We start from the raw sequence: 13,686 nt of genomic DNA, 5'->3' as shown, positions 1-13,686 counted from the left end.
ACAAAAAGGTAAAAGAAAATGCCCAGGCTATAAATCCCTAGGGATCCACTCTTCAGGAACTCAGAGACACATATGCCTTCTACCAGTCTTCTCTTCAAATACTGTATTCCCTGCTGACTGGGAGGAAGCAAAGTGGATACTCAAATAGGACATCCAGGTAGAATGACCATCTTTTCCTGGGAAATCCCTTAGGCCTGAGTCAGCAGGTCACCCTACACTCAGGCTTCCAGAAATTTCCCATCTTTGCCCCCATTCCTTCCCACCAACAAACTTCCTGTGCTCGAGGGACTAAAATACTTAGGCTGGCATTCTTTAATTTGTCTCACATTTATGAGCACCCACTATGTGCCAAGCATTGCCTGAGTGGTGGGATAAGAGAGAGTCAAGCACGAACATGAGTAGAGACAGCAAACACACAAAATAGTGTGCCGTCGCTTGTTTTTGAATACCGTGAGGTAGACTGGCATGGTCATGCTTCCATGGTCACGCTTGCAAAAGCCACTTATCAGCAATGTCTCTGGAAGATGATTCCTCTGAAAACAGTTGAGAGGCTTCTCTACTCATGACTGCCTTTTGAGCTTGATCATTTGCCTATAGAAATATCTTCCATTTCTACAGCATCTTGCTGTTTCCGAAGCACTCTTGTAGCTCACTCATTTTGATTTTCGTAACAACTCAGTAAGGTACACTGGCGGATACTGGTTTCACAGATTTGGAAGCTCAAAGAAATTCAGTGATTTGCCTGAGGCCACACAAGTGATAGGGGTAGAGCTGGGACTAGAAGTCAGGATTCCTGACTCCCCATAACTGCATTTTCCATGGATAGAGACCCCACGGGGGAAAAAAGCTCACAGAGCAGCAAAAAAATGCGCCCAGTACAGGAGACAATTTACTTTTATAAAACTTCCAACATTTACAGTTTCTAATTCTAGATTTACATGCAACAAATACATCCTCTAGCTCTCTCGTATCTTCCTTACACGGGACCCAAGCTTTCTGCAATAACTATTTGAAAACCAGTTTTACAATTTTGACTCTGAAGGAAGATTACTCGTCTTCTTGTAGGTTCTAGTCTAGCCTTTCATTTCTTGGCCGGAAGATTCTATCAGAACAAAAGTTATGGTCATTTCAGCAGACGCTGGGAATAAATCCCTTCAGCATTCTGATTAGTTACAATGGGTAATAAGAGAACTGTGTAGACCAAAAACTCCAAGTACATGTTTCATGCATGTAAACCTACTCATGATGGGTTTTTGACTGAAAGCTAAGCATTGATGACCTTGCCACCAAAGCTTAGAGTTGCTTGTTAGTATTCTGAGAGCTGGAGTACAGGCATAGATACAACTTGATCCTGTTAATATCTCTTATTCCCAGGCCACAGATAAGTTTGTTGAATAGGAAGTTGAGAGAAAGCGATCTGGAGAGAGAATTTTATGCAAGTGGCTCAAGTGACCTGGCAATTTGGGAGTCCCTTGCAACCTTGCTATGACCTCCTACCTCTGTTTGCCCATCTATGGAATGGGTATGGTGGTTATATACCAAGGTTATTATTAGAAGTGATAAATTTGAAAATGCCTTGGCATGTAACTTGTGCTATAATTATACCTCACTGCCACATGGAAAATAGGCATTTTTAGCTGAAGTGTGTAATGAGGTTAGGCAGGGAACATCAGTTGGTGGCAGGAAGAGTGTTCCCAGAGACAAGAGGTGTGAGGAGAGGGGGCCAGATGCTCACTAAGGAGAACAGAGAGACCATCTATGAAGCGGCCTTGGGCATCACGATGGAATGTTCAAAACAAGCACAAAACAAATGTTTAGACATCTGGCCTGAATTTAGAAACAAATAAGGGACTTGGAGATGAGCCTCTGTCTTTTCACGCTGCAGGCTCTGCACTCCAGCCCTGAGTACCAACCGAACTCCAGAGGGGTGGACTGGAGAAGGAGGAAGGCCTGAGCAAGCCAGTGCCCACATGGGCTGCAGCCACTGGGTTTCAAGGAGCTTTCTATAGAAGAGGCAGCAGAGGGGTTCTGAAAGAGCCAGACCCCAGAGCCAAGCTATCTGGGCTTGACCTCAGCTCTGCTATTCACTGGCTATATGACCTTCAGCCAATCCTCATCTCTCTGTGCCTCAATTTCATCAGCCTCAAAATGGGGGTAATAATAGTACCTGTCTCAGAGGTTGTCAGGAGGATAAAATAAGTAAATAGGACTGCAACGTGTAGGAGAACACCAGGCATCTATCCACTTAAACACAGCGAGGCACTTCTCTGGCCTTGTGAATTTCAGCACATGGCAGAGAAGAAACACAAGCTGGACTGGCTGAGGAAAGCTCACCTCCAGAGGACTGAGTGGGTTAACCATGAATTACATAGTCATTCCCAGAGAGGACGCATGGTGGGAGAGGAGCAAGGCTTGTAGCTGGATGGATACGTGGCCTTAGCTGGACCACTGGCTGGCGAGTATAGGCGCTTATGGAGGGCTGGGTTTTGCTCAGGTGGACCCTCTTGAAACTCCCAGTGGGCCTCCCTTCTACTCCCAGGAAAGCTGGAATCTTGGGGGCTTCTGTGTCCCCAAAAGCAGATTCCAGTGGCCAGCATCTTGGAAATTTTTGTCCACTTATCTCACTTGTATCAGTCTTTTCTAGGGTCATTTACTGATACTATACTTTCTCTACTCTGGAGTCATTCCCCTGCAAAATCATTCCCCTGTTATCTGTCTGCCTCAACACGGGAAAAATCCCTGTCATCTGGAACACTTGCTTCCTGCCCGCCGTCCTGCCTCACTGCAGTGTGTGGGCAGATCTGCTCTCTGCAGCACACGTCTTCAGGACTGAATTTCAGGCTTTCAGAGCAAGCGTCTTTGAATCCACTGGTGAAAGGAGACAGCAGTCATCTGCTGGTTGATGTTTGCCAAAATGTGGCCTTAGGATGGGATGAAGTGATGGCTCCTGGCACGGAAGCTCGTTCCCCCAGGGTGTACACCCAGCCTGAACAGCTCCTTTAAAACCAGAAACAATTTGTCATCTTTTGATCCTCTTCCAGCACTATCCCTGTCACAGGTAGATAAATGAGGTGGCATATGGGTGTCCAAACGCAGGATCGTCTAATCCCAGCGGTTTCCTGTGGAGCCGTCACTTCTCGAGGGTGGAGAGCACAGTGGGGTGGTCCCTGGCTTCGGGATTGTAACCATAAGCATATTTTTTCATCGCATGTGCCATTTATATGCATGAAATGCTTTCTCAGAATCTCCCAGCTTCTGTGTCATTGATAGGTGCATTTCTCATTTCAAAATCCCGAAATGAATCATACATTTGTGAGCTCAACATCTCATGTCTGTAGTTCCACAGAATGCTACTAATCAAATCAATGTCTCAGCACAAGCCAACAGGCATCCCTGACTTAAAAACAGATGAAAGTTGAACTTTTTGTTCTAAAAAGACTTGATTATAGAAAGTCAGTGGGAAAGGTGCATACATTTCAGTTTCCTTCGAGTTGCATGCACTATAAGTGGCTTGAGAGATACATTCAGGGTTTTTTATGCAGCCCACATGGACTTTGAATTTGTTGCTTACATATACATATACATAATAAATAAAGCCACCAGGTTATGTCCAAGGATGCAATAGGCAGAAGAGGGCTCCTGATCTAGTTGCCAAAACATGGTTGACCTGTGATTCCTTTGTAAATGAAGGGTAAGCCTGTGTGGCGAATGAGCTCAGTCCCTGGGCACACCTCCTGCCTATGCCAAAGGGTTGAGTGTGTTTCTGGTCTGGCCAGACAGTTTTGATTTCTTCTGTGGCCATAGGTCACATTCTTCATCCCCACAGCTGCCAGATTAACTAGACATCCTTGGTCACAAGGGCCCAGGCTTGACTGGATCAGTTCAAGTTCATCCCAGATACAGGAAAGTCATCTATTCTGATAGTATTACAGTGAGTCCATGAGCATCTTTGAGACACCCTGAGAAAGGAGAAAATGTGGAGCATCTTCTCCAAGCAGGATCTGTTGAGCATGGATCGGATTCTCACACAGGCTACTAATGCTGGTGACCATAAGAAGTTTATAGCCAGCTCTTCATTATCTATGGTATTGAAGGAGAAATCTAGCATGAACTTTAAAATTTCAAAATAAATCCCACAGTTTAAGCTTTAGCTGGGGATTTCATACTAGAAACCTTTTAGGGGAGAGTAGTATTTCCTTTTATGTTTTCCCAATTAATCAGTAGTTTAATGAGCAGCAAAATGACCCAAGGGGGATGAGAGACAGCACAGGAGGATCATTTGCCTGGGGTTAAGAGATGAGTCTGGGTTCCTATTTCTGCCTCTTTCAGACTCTGTTCATCTGCAGACTGTATGTGTTTGCTACATCTGCTTTTTAGGATCAGCATCTACTTTGTAGGATCAGGGAAGGATCAAATGAGCTAATGAATATAGAGATATCCCAAGCCCAGCACACAATACAAATGAACTGTTATGGCTTGTTTAGAGGTTGTTTTTGTTTGTTTGTTTGTTTGTTTTTCTGACCCAGGCTGGAGTGCAGTGGCGCCACCTCTGCTCACTGCAACATCCACCTCCTGAGTTTAAGCAATTCTCCTGCCTCAGCCTCCTGAGTAGCTGGGATTACAGGCATGCACCACCATGCCTAGCTAATTTTTGTATTTTTAGTAGAGACGGGGTTTCACCATGTTGGCCAGGCTGGTCTCGAACTCCTGACCTCAAGTGATCACCTGCCGCAGCCTCCCAAAGTGCTGGGATTACAGGTGTGAGCCACCACGCCTGGCCTAGACTTATTTTAAGAGAAAGTGGCAAGAACTCCTACTTCAAGGAAGATGGTAACACTGAATAGTTTGTTCATTAAGACAGACAGATGCCTAAGTGAATCTTTGAAATAATCCTGCATTTCATTCATGGTGGAATCTCATAATCTTTTTTTTTTTTTTAAAGTCTAAAAGCCTGAGCCAGCTGTACATGATATATTAAACCCACACATTTACTTACTTTAGAAAGGTTACTATTTTGAGAGTATGATCGTTCCTGGAAAAAAAAATTTTGATGTGCCTCCTGTCCATTGAAAAGTTACATATAAAGAATAATTTCCATTCCTTGGATTATGTCTTCAGATTCCTGCATTCTTTTCAAGCTTTGTAATAAAGCAAGGGAAGAGAGTATTGTGAACTCCTTGAGGAAGACATTCCCTATCATTCCTCCACATTGCCCCAGAGTTCACCACGACTGACAAATAGTGGGTATTCAATCAATAGCTTATGACTGAATGAATGATTTAGATGTTTAGTCCTTTAAGTCAGTGATACACAACTTGTAGTCATGTGTCAGAATCCCCTGGAGAGCTTGTTAAAGTCAATTGTGGCTCCCCTATCCCAAGTTTCTGATTCAGTAGATCTGGGTTGGGGCCCCAGAATGTGCATTTCTAACAGGTCCCCAGATGACGCAGATGCTGTTGGCCCTGGGACTATACTTTGAGAACCACTGCTTTGGGGTCCACTCCACTGCTTAGGTCCATTGTGTGTTTTTTTTAATCTTTGCCAAGCCTTCTAGAAAATTGACATCTATCTCTGTCTGACTTTGCTCCATTAAACTGAGATTGATTTTGTAAAAATTACTAGGATTTGACCAGATGGAAAAGCTACCTGGATTTTTTTGCTTTTAGTTAAAAACTACGGCCAGGCACCATGGCTCATGCCTGTAATCTCAGCAATTTGGAAGGCCGAGGTGGGTGGATCACCTGAGGTCAGGAGTTCAAGACCAGCCTGGCCCCATCTCTACTAAAAATATAAAAATTAGCTGGGCATGGTGGCGGGCACCTGTAATCCCAGCTCCTCAGGAGGCCAGGGCAGGAGAATCACTTGAACCCGAGAGGTGGAGGTTGCAGTGAACCGAGAATGCACCAATGCATTCCAGCCTAGGCGACAGAGCAAGACCCCATCTCAAAAAAAGCAAACAAACAACAATAAAAAAAACACTGCATTTTGCCCCATGTATAATTATGAAGGAAGTGACTATCAGATTGCCACCTCCTGCATGGGTGTCTATGCTAGCAGGACACAGCTGGTTGGGGTGAAGTATAGTGGCCCGCCTTGCAGCATTTAAGCCAGATTGCGTCTTCATCCGGTTTTGGAATTCCCACCTAGTGTCAAATGCACTTAACGGCAAAGCTGAAATGAGACATGACCTTTTGCAGAAATTGCAGATGAGCAAAAAGGGCACAGGAGATGAGCATATGATACAAAGGGGAACATGATGTTTGCAAAGTCTTCTCATGCTGGCTGTGGGCCTGGCTGAAGTTATTATGCCCCCAGGTTTAAAGACAAGAGGCAGCCTCATGGCCTGAGGAAGACTGCCCTCTGCAAAAAAAGTCATTCTCCTAATGCCAGATGTCACTCTGGATGGCAGGCAAGAGTGGAACTGCAAACCCAGGTCTTGGGGAGCTCCTCCCTCCTCCATTCCCCCTTCTTGGGAAAGAGTCCTTGAGACTGTGAGGACTGAGTGGACACAGAGGGATGGGTCAGTGGAGGGAGCAACAGGGATACCAGACATCCTCAAGACAGAAGAGATGAAAATAGAACCTAAGAAGGGAATTGAAGGGGAAAAGAAGACGAGAGCCTTACCCTAAAGTAGAAGAATGTGTTAGTAACCTGTTGCCGCATAACAAATAACTCCAATGTTAGCAGCTTAGAACAATAAATCTGTGTTGTCTTGCACAGTTTCTGTGGGCCAGGGATCTGGGAGTGGCTCAGCTGTGTGGTGCTTCTCAGAGTCTCTCATGAGGCTGCAGTCCAGCTTTCATCTGAAGGCTTAACTGGAGTTGGAGGGCCCACTCCTAAGATGACTCCCTCACATGGCTGTTGGCTGGAGGCCTCAGTTCCTGGTGCTCAGTACCTTAGGCCTCTCCACAGCCCTGCTCACAGCATAGCAGTTGACTTCCCTGAGAGCCAACAACCCAAGAGAGGGAGGGAGAAAGTCAAAATGCCTTTTATGGCCTAGTCTCAGAAGGGACACACTGTCACATCCACTCTATTCTGTTCATTAGAAATCAGTCTCTAAGTCCAGCTCACACACTACAGGAAGGGAATTGGGCGCCACCTTTGGAAGGGAAGAATGTCACCTCAATGAGACTCTTGCCAGGCTCAGAAAAGCACAACAATCATTGACAGGGCCTTTGGTGTAAAGATGAGGAGGGCTGCAGCCATTGGGGCCATAGGGGTGCACCTGATTGGGCTGAAGAAAGGTGGTTGCTTAGGGGAAGGGGCATTAGAAACTCTCCATGGGCTTGCAGCCTACCATCCTGTATGGGTTGTGCAGGCCCCTTCTCTCTTTCAAGCTAAGGAGTGACTTTGCTTACAAAAGCAAAGCCACCTATGAGTCCCAAGGCTCAGATTTGGTTCCAGAGAAGAGAAAGACAGGGCTGGGGGCTTAGACCCAAGCCTGTGCTGGAGAAAGAGCAGTACACAGCACTGTGCATCTCCTTCTAGGTTGTCCGCCCTGCCAGGTGCCCAGCAGGAAAAGAACAGGGATTGAAGGCAGAAGGGATGTCAAGGAGTAAAGGGAAGCTTCTGGGCTGTGATTCTCAGGAAAGGCATTGGGAGGGGGTGTTAAGCAGGAGGTGGAGAACTCCACTATTTTTTATTAAAATCCCACTTAGGATGATAGCTCAGTCCTGCCAGTAATGACAGCAGTCAGCCCTTCATGGCTACAGCTCCTGGGTTGCACAGAGTCCCCTCCATGGGGCGGATGTTTGTTTTGGCCACCCTGGCTCCATAAATGGATTCCATGTAGCAGTCTTCTTTTGAGAATGCAGAGCCATTGGGGTCATATTGTACTGCGTCTGTTCTTATCTCCCCTATCATCCCCAGGGAATAAGCTAATCAAACTTACTGATGATTTTACACTGAGAAGGAGATAGCTAATAACTTGCATGACAAGTATTAGAATACAATGTGATGTGGATAAATTGGGTCCATGTATTAAGAGCTATAAAATAAGATTCTATCAAGGCATGAATAATGGTGCCCATGAAAAGGATTAATCAAATACCCCATTAAAAAGGTATAGGAATTCTGGCCAGACAGCCGTTGTTTAATTGCACTCCTGCCCCCACCCCACCCCCATTCCATTCCCCCTGAAACTGCTTTCTACTAGGAGAAATATGGAAGAGAGTTTAGAGGAAATAATGGAAAAATTGGGACATACATTTTGATAGAACAAGATCATGAAGATGCATTTAAGCAACCAGTGTTTAATTTAGGGGGAAACATGGCAATTGGCATGAGTAATCATTTACAAATATAATTTCCAAAGGAGCCGTGTTGATACCATTCAGCAAATGCCAACAAAGCATTTACTTTCCAAAGGGAGAAAGCAAGACAACAAGAGAAATGAAGGCATCTCCAGGAGTGGACCAGAGAGCAGCCAAGCCATAGAGAAGCATCAGGTGTGAGAATGGAAAACGCAGAAGAGACGTACAACTTCTGAAAGATCTCAGAGGACTGGCATGGTCTGGAGAAGGCTTCCTGGAAGAGGAGACTCCAGCAGAGCCCTGAAGTGTGGACAAGCTTCCATTCACTGCAAATTCGTGAGCACACTCTGGTGTCAGGATCTAGTAAGAAAATGGGCTTGAGCAGAGCAGGGGGTACCTGTGGGGTTCTTCTCTTCATTTTCACCACCACAAAGCTGGTCTAAGCTACCATCAGTTCCCACCTGGACAACTGCAAAAGCCTTCCAGCTGTTCCTGCTTCCACTCTTGCTCCTCTGCAATTCATTCTGCACGCAGAAGTCAGAATCAAAATCAAAGTTCATCATGTCATTCTCTTGACTTGTGGCTTCCCATTGCTCTTAAGCTAAAAGTAAAAATCATTATCATGGCTACAAAGTCTTGTGTGGTCTGGGCCACATCCTGTGCCAGGCTCCCTTTCATTTTCTATATTCCAGTCAAGCTGGCCTTCAAAATTTCAGCACGTTGGGTCTTTCCGCCACAGGGCCCTTGCACATACATGCTTTTCCCTCTGTACATGTGATTTTCTTTCATCCTCGCTTTCCAAAGCTAACTCTGACTCATCCTTCAGACTGCATCTTAATGATTACTTCCTTCTGGAAGACTCCCCTAATTTTCACAACTAGATGAGCTCCCCCTTATATGTTGAAAACAAGTATTTCTTGTGTGAACATATATGTTTAACGTCTGCCTTCCCAACTCAGCCACAAGCTCTGTGAGGGTGGGGACTCAGTCTTTGCATCCCTCGGAGCCTAGCATAGTCTCAGTAAATACGTGATAGCTGGAGCATGACATTTCATTAGGAACAGTGAGGCTAGTTGAGAAATTATACCTCACCAGTATATAGGAGAGTACCATTAGGAATTCTTAATGGGATGAAAACCTAAATTCATGTCTAGACCCTGCCACCTGCTGGCTGTGCTGTTTTAAATAAATTGCAGATCCTCTCAGAGCCTGTTTCCTCATATATAAAATAATGGGGATCCTAACAGCCCCCTCATATGGTTGTAGCAGGAATTTAATTAAATAATATATGGAAAAGCATTTTTTTAACTGTAAAACCAGACATAAATATCCTTTGTCATTTTTCCCAGTGCATGGCACACTGGGTCATTAAACATCTATTGGATAGGTGGATGGATAGATGGATGGACAGACAGATTAACAGTTAGGGGGCCAGTATGAGTGACAAGAGGAGAACTTGGCATATGGAAAGCATGATGGAAGCCAGAAAAAGGAGAGACTTCCCAGAAGTAGGAGGAGGCTTGTTGATTCATCCACAGTGTCACATGCAGTAGAGCAGGCAGGAGAATGAGGGGGGAAAATCATTTAACCTGGGTAGAAGGAAATCACTGGTGACCTCCAGCTGATTCCTCCTCAGCCTTTTCATGTTATCTGGGCTTTCAATGACATGCCTTAATTGTAACTTAATCACTTTACTGATTTCTATCTTTGGGGGGGGGAATCAAATTGATTTGCACATACGGCAAAATTGGTAAGATTACTCCAGCTGCTGCCAGCAGGTGCTGACAAGTGAAGAACTGAATGTCAGAGAATAAGAAAATACACTAAACATTTATTTTAATAAGGCCTAGAAACCTTAGTTATTTAATAAATTGCCATGGATAATTGGTTTCAGTTTCTAGAGTTGTTTCATCTTTAACTCCCTGTGTTCCAGAAGGAATCGTGCTGGATGCGTAGACAGGGCCTTGTGGTTTGAGACCTATCTGAGCTATCACACATTTCTCTGAGCATTTTCCTGTCTCTCTGATCACACCCCACTTCCTGCCACCACTCCCAGCACCCACCTGGAATAGGTCACTCTGACACACACACACACACACACATACATTCACTATCCAAGCTGCCAGTCTTTTTATTGGCTCCTCCTCCAGCGAGGAGGTTTAAGCCTCACCTCCCTGCTGGGCCCTGATCCAGCTGGTCTGTTTGTATATGAACCTTGGGATTGAGTGGCCCGAGCTGGACCTGAGCCCAGCATTTATCATCTCAGTGCTGACTCCCACAGAAGAAGGAAGACATAATGAATAAATGAAACCCCATGACTGTTTCAACGTTCATCAACCCAGTACTCCACACCTGGCTGATAAAATTGGGTACCTGGATTAAAAAAAAAAAAAAGTAAGAATAAACTAGAAAAAAAGTCCACTAAATAATATTTTTATATAATTTAGTATATTTATTATATATTTAACATTTTCTGTGTAGTAGTTGGTGATGTGTTACATGGGTTTATGGGGAAAGGAGACAACATGCAAGAAAACTTTAAAATGGTTCAGAGAAAGGATTTGAAGCCTTACCACCCCCTGCCACCCCACGGACCCCCTTCAGCAGGGATGGCTCAAGATGTAAAGCAGAATTGTGCCTGTCTCCATTCGCTTCCCCGTACCTCCCAAATCAAGGGCCTTTTTTACTGTCCTATGTTCAGATGTTGAGTGTCATCAGCAGAGTGGTTTCCTATGAACTGATACACATCGTTTGCTAAGAAGGAAGGCTAAGGCCCTAGTCTATCTACAGATGGCACAGTCCTGAGAAGAACCAGCACATTCTACCCTGGGCAGTATAGGGAGGTACAGAGTAAAGACTTCACACACCCACCTGCATTCTGTGGTAGACCCTCGTGGAAAAACTGGGTGGTGGCCAGGGAGGCCTAGGCACAGGCAGGGAAGGGCCCCCTTTCAGAGTGGCATGGCAGGGGGCCACAGAGCTGGAAGCTGTCACCACTGATCTGTCCTCCACTGGGCTACCAAAGGAGCAAACCCCAAAGCTCTTGAGTCCTTCCAATGTCGAGAAACGTGAGGCTAAAATCTCCTGCTTCACACTGAAGAGTGTGATGGTTCAGAGCCGGGCTGGGAGCAAGATTCACTGCTCAGCCAGCCTTGTCTAGCTCCTGCTCTGACTGAGTGTAAATCTTCTCATGTGTGGAAAATGGGTATAATCATGCTTCTCAGAGAGGTGGTATGAGGATTAATCACCGTTATGGATGTAACATACTTAGACTGAGCCCAGCCCAGGAGGAGAAGTGAGCTGATGGAAGCATAGAAGGCCCTGATAGGTTTATTCCTCTTGCAAAGTTCTGCTTCCCCTTCACATATCACTGCTGGGAGCCAGCCCAGCCTGCCCACCAGGAATTTCATTCCACCATAGCCCTTAGAGGCCGAGGTGGGAAACCTCAAGAAGAGAGCAGTCCATGAGGGGTTTTGGAGTAGGGACTCGGAAGAGAGACAAGGATGGAAAAAAGGCTTAGGGAAAAACTGTGGAATTCCTAGTGATCCAGAGAGGGCCTGGAAGAAGAGCACCAGCCAGCTGGGAAGACAAGTACTTAGCCTTGAAACAGCAACTGTGTCCCAGGGCCCAGGCAGGGTGAATTCCAAGGAGTATCAAATCTTTCAAAAAGAGCCAGGCATGGTAGCTCACGCCTGTAATCCCAGTACTTTTGGAGGCTGAGGCAGGAGGATTGCTTGATCCCAAGAGTTTGAGACCAGCCTGGGCAATATAGTGAGACCCTATTGCTACAAAAAAAATGTGAGAATGAGCCAGGCGGGGTTATGCATGCCTGTAGCCCAAGCTACTTAGGGGGCTGAGGTGGGAGGATCGCTCCTTGAGCCCAGGAGATGGAGGCTGTAGTGAGCTGTAATTGTGCCACTGCACTTCAGTCTGGGTGACAGAGCGAGACCTGTCTCAAAAAAAAAAAAAAAAAAATATATATATATATATAGAGAGAGAGAGAGAGAGAGAGACAGAGAGAGAGAGAGAGAGAAAGGTAGACTAGGATGATAACTGAAAAAAAAAAGCTTTTGAATGTCTGCCTTTTTGGTGAAAAATAATTCAAATTAATCTGGCTTTGAGAATTTAAAATGCATACATCATAATAATTGCATATACCCCAGAGCATTGTAAAATCAGAGTTGGAAATCTCTTACCATCTATACTCTAAAAGCAAGAACCTAATCTTGCAAGCAGAGTTTTAAAACTCCTGAGCCCAAGGAAGATATCAGTCTGCCTGTGAAATTTGCCTCCGTCCTTCTTGTGATTATCTTTTCCCTCCCTATCCCTATCCCCTTACCTTCTCTCTAGTGAGAGGCCTCACCAACCTGATTTTTTTTTTCAAAAATACAATCCCTAGGAAAACCAAGGAAAGAAATAAGAATAGAGAACCAGCATGTGCTCATTTAGGCCCTCGGCCTAATTTCTTTTATTCCCCTCTATGTCTTTTTGGCCCCTTTTGTGGCTGTACAACTAATGCTGTGATGGTTTTGAAGGTAGTGTTGGTAGCCTATTGGGTTTGAAGGAAGCCTTTTATCATATCCATCTTTTGGGAGCTTTTTTCCCCTCTGCAAATCAAAACAGGTATTTAATTCAGGCATATTTAATTTTAAGTGTTAAAAAAAACTCCCATCTACTAGTATAACGCTATTCATTTATTTTGTCCATCATGTAGGTGCCATAGCTCTGGAGCATATAATTTAGGGTTCTGGACTTACTGCAGGTACCTGGAGGTCATCACCGTTAAGTGAATGAGTTCTTTATTAGCCAATATTTGATCAAGCCTTGAAAATACTAATAATTATGTTCATGGGCCTGCCTGCTGAGATTAGAAAACGAAAAAATCTTAAAGCCTGCATTTCTTGCATAAGTAAATAGCCGGATTTAATCTTCCTTTCATCTGTGATTTATGTTTGTTACATTTGGTGAGCTTGGTTAGTGGTTTAGATTCCTTAGGTTTTTGCTACATCCAGGTTCCTATTATGCAATCATCTTTGATAAAAACTAATGCATACAACCCTGGACCCTAGAGTATAACATGATGCCAAATCCCTTTCCAAATGCGTTTCCTACTAAAGCAAACTATATTGAAAGGCATTAAATAGAAGCATTCCCTGGTCGCTTCCAATTGGAAATATATATATTTCTTTTTCATAAATCACATTCACGTTTTTCTCTCTGTCTCATTACCTCTATTGTGAGCACTCCCTTTGCCCACATGCTTGTGAGAAAGTGATTATGGTGGGTTGTGCCCTCCTTAAGAACATGGCTGGCAAACAGGGTTTTTTTAATAAGTGATTATTTGCATCAAAATGAGTGCATTTGGGCATATTGGCATGCATCAAGAGCAAAATCCAGACAGCGAGAAACTGCAGATTGGACAGCAAGAGTCTTC

General features: G+C 44.6%; 1 protein-coding gene across 15 annotated transcripts in view; it reads left to right on the top strand.

Annotated features, from left to right (window-relative positions):
• Positions 1-13,686, top strand: part of ATXN7L1 (ataxin 7 like 1) — a 277,135-nt gene that overhangs the window by 114,180 nt on the left and 149,269 nt on the right. The window contains exon 4 of one of the 15 annotated variants that reach the window (XM_032761345.2): positions 8,368-10,884. The exons of the other annotated variants lie outside the window; for them this stretch is intronic. Coding sequence (XP_032617236.1) covers positions 8,368-8,453 — 86 coding nt within the window. The 3' untranslated portion in view covers positions 8,454-10,884. Of the gene's footprint in view, positions 1-8,367; positions 10,885-13,686 lie in introns of those variants that run through there. 15 annotated transcript variants of the gene reach the window in all.

Source organism: Hylobates moloch, unplaced genomic scaffold, assembly GCF_009828535.3.
Source record: "Hylobates moloch isolate HMO894 unplaced genomic scaffold, HMol_V3 SCAFFOLD_1, whole genome shotgun sequence".
In the NCBI taxonomy this organism is placed as follows: Eukaryota; Metazoa; Chordata; class Mammalia; order Primates; family Hylobatidae; genus Hylobates; species Hylobates moloch.
This window is presented reverse-complemented; position numbering and strand designations above follow the sequence as displayed.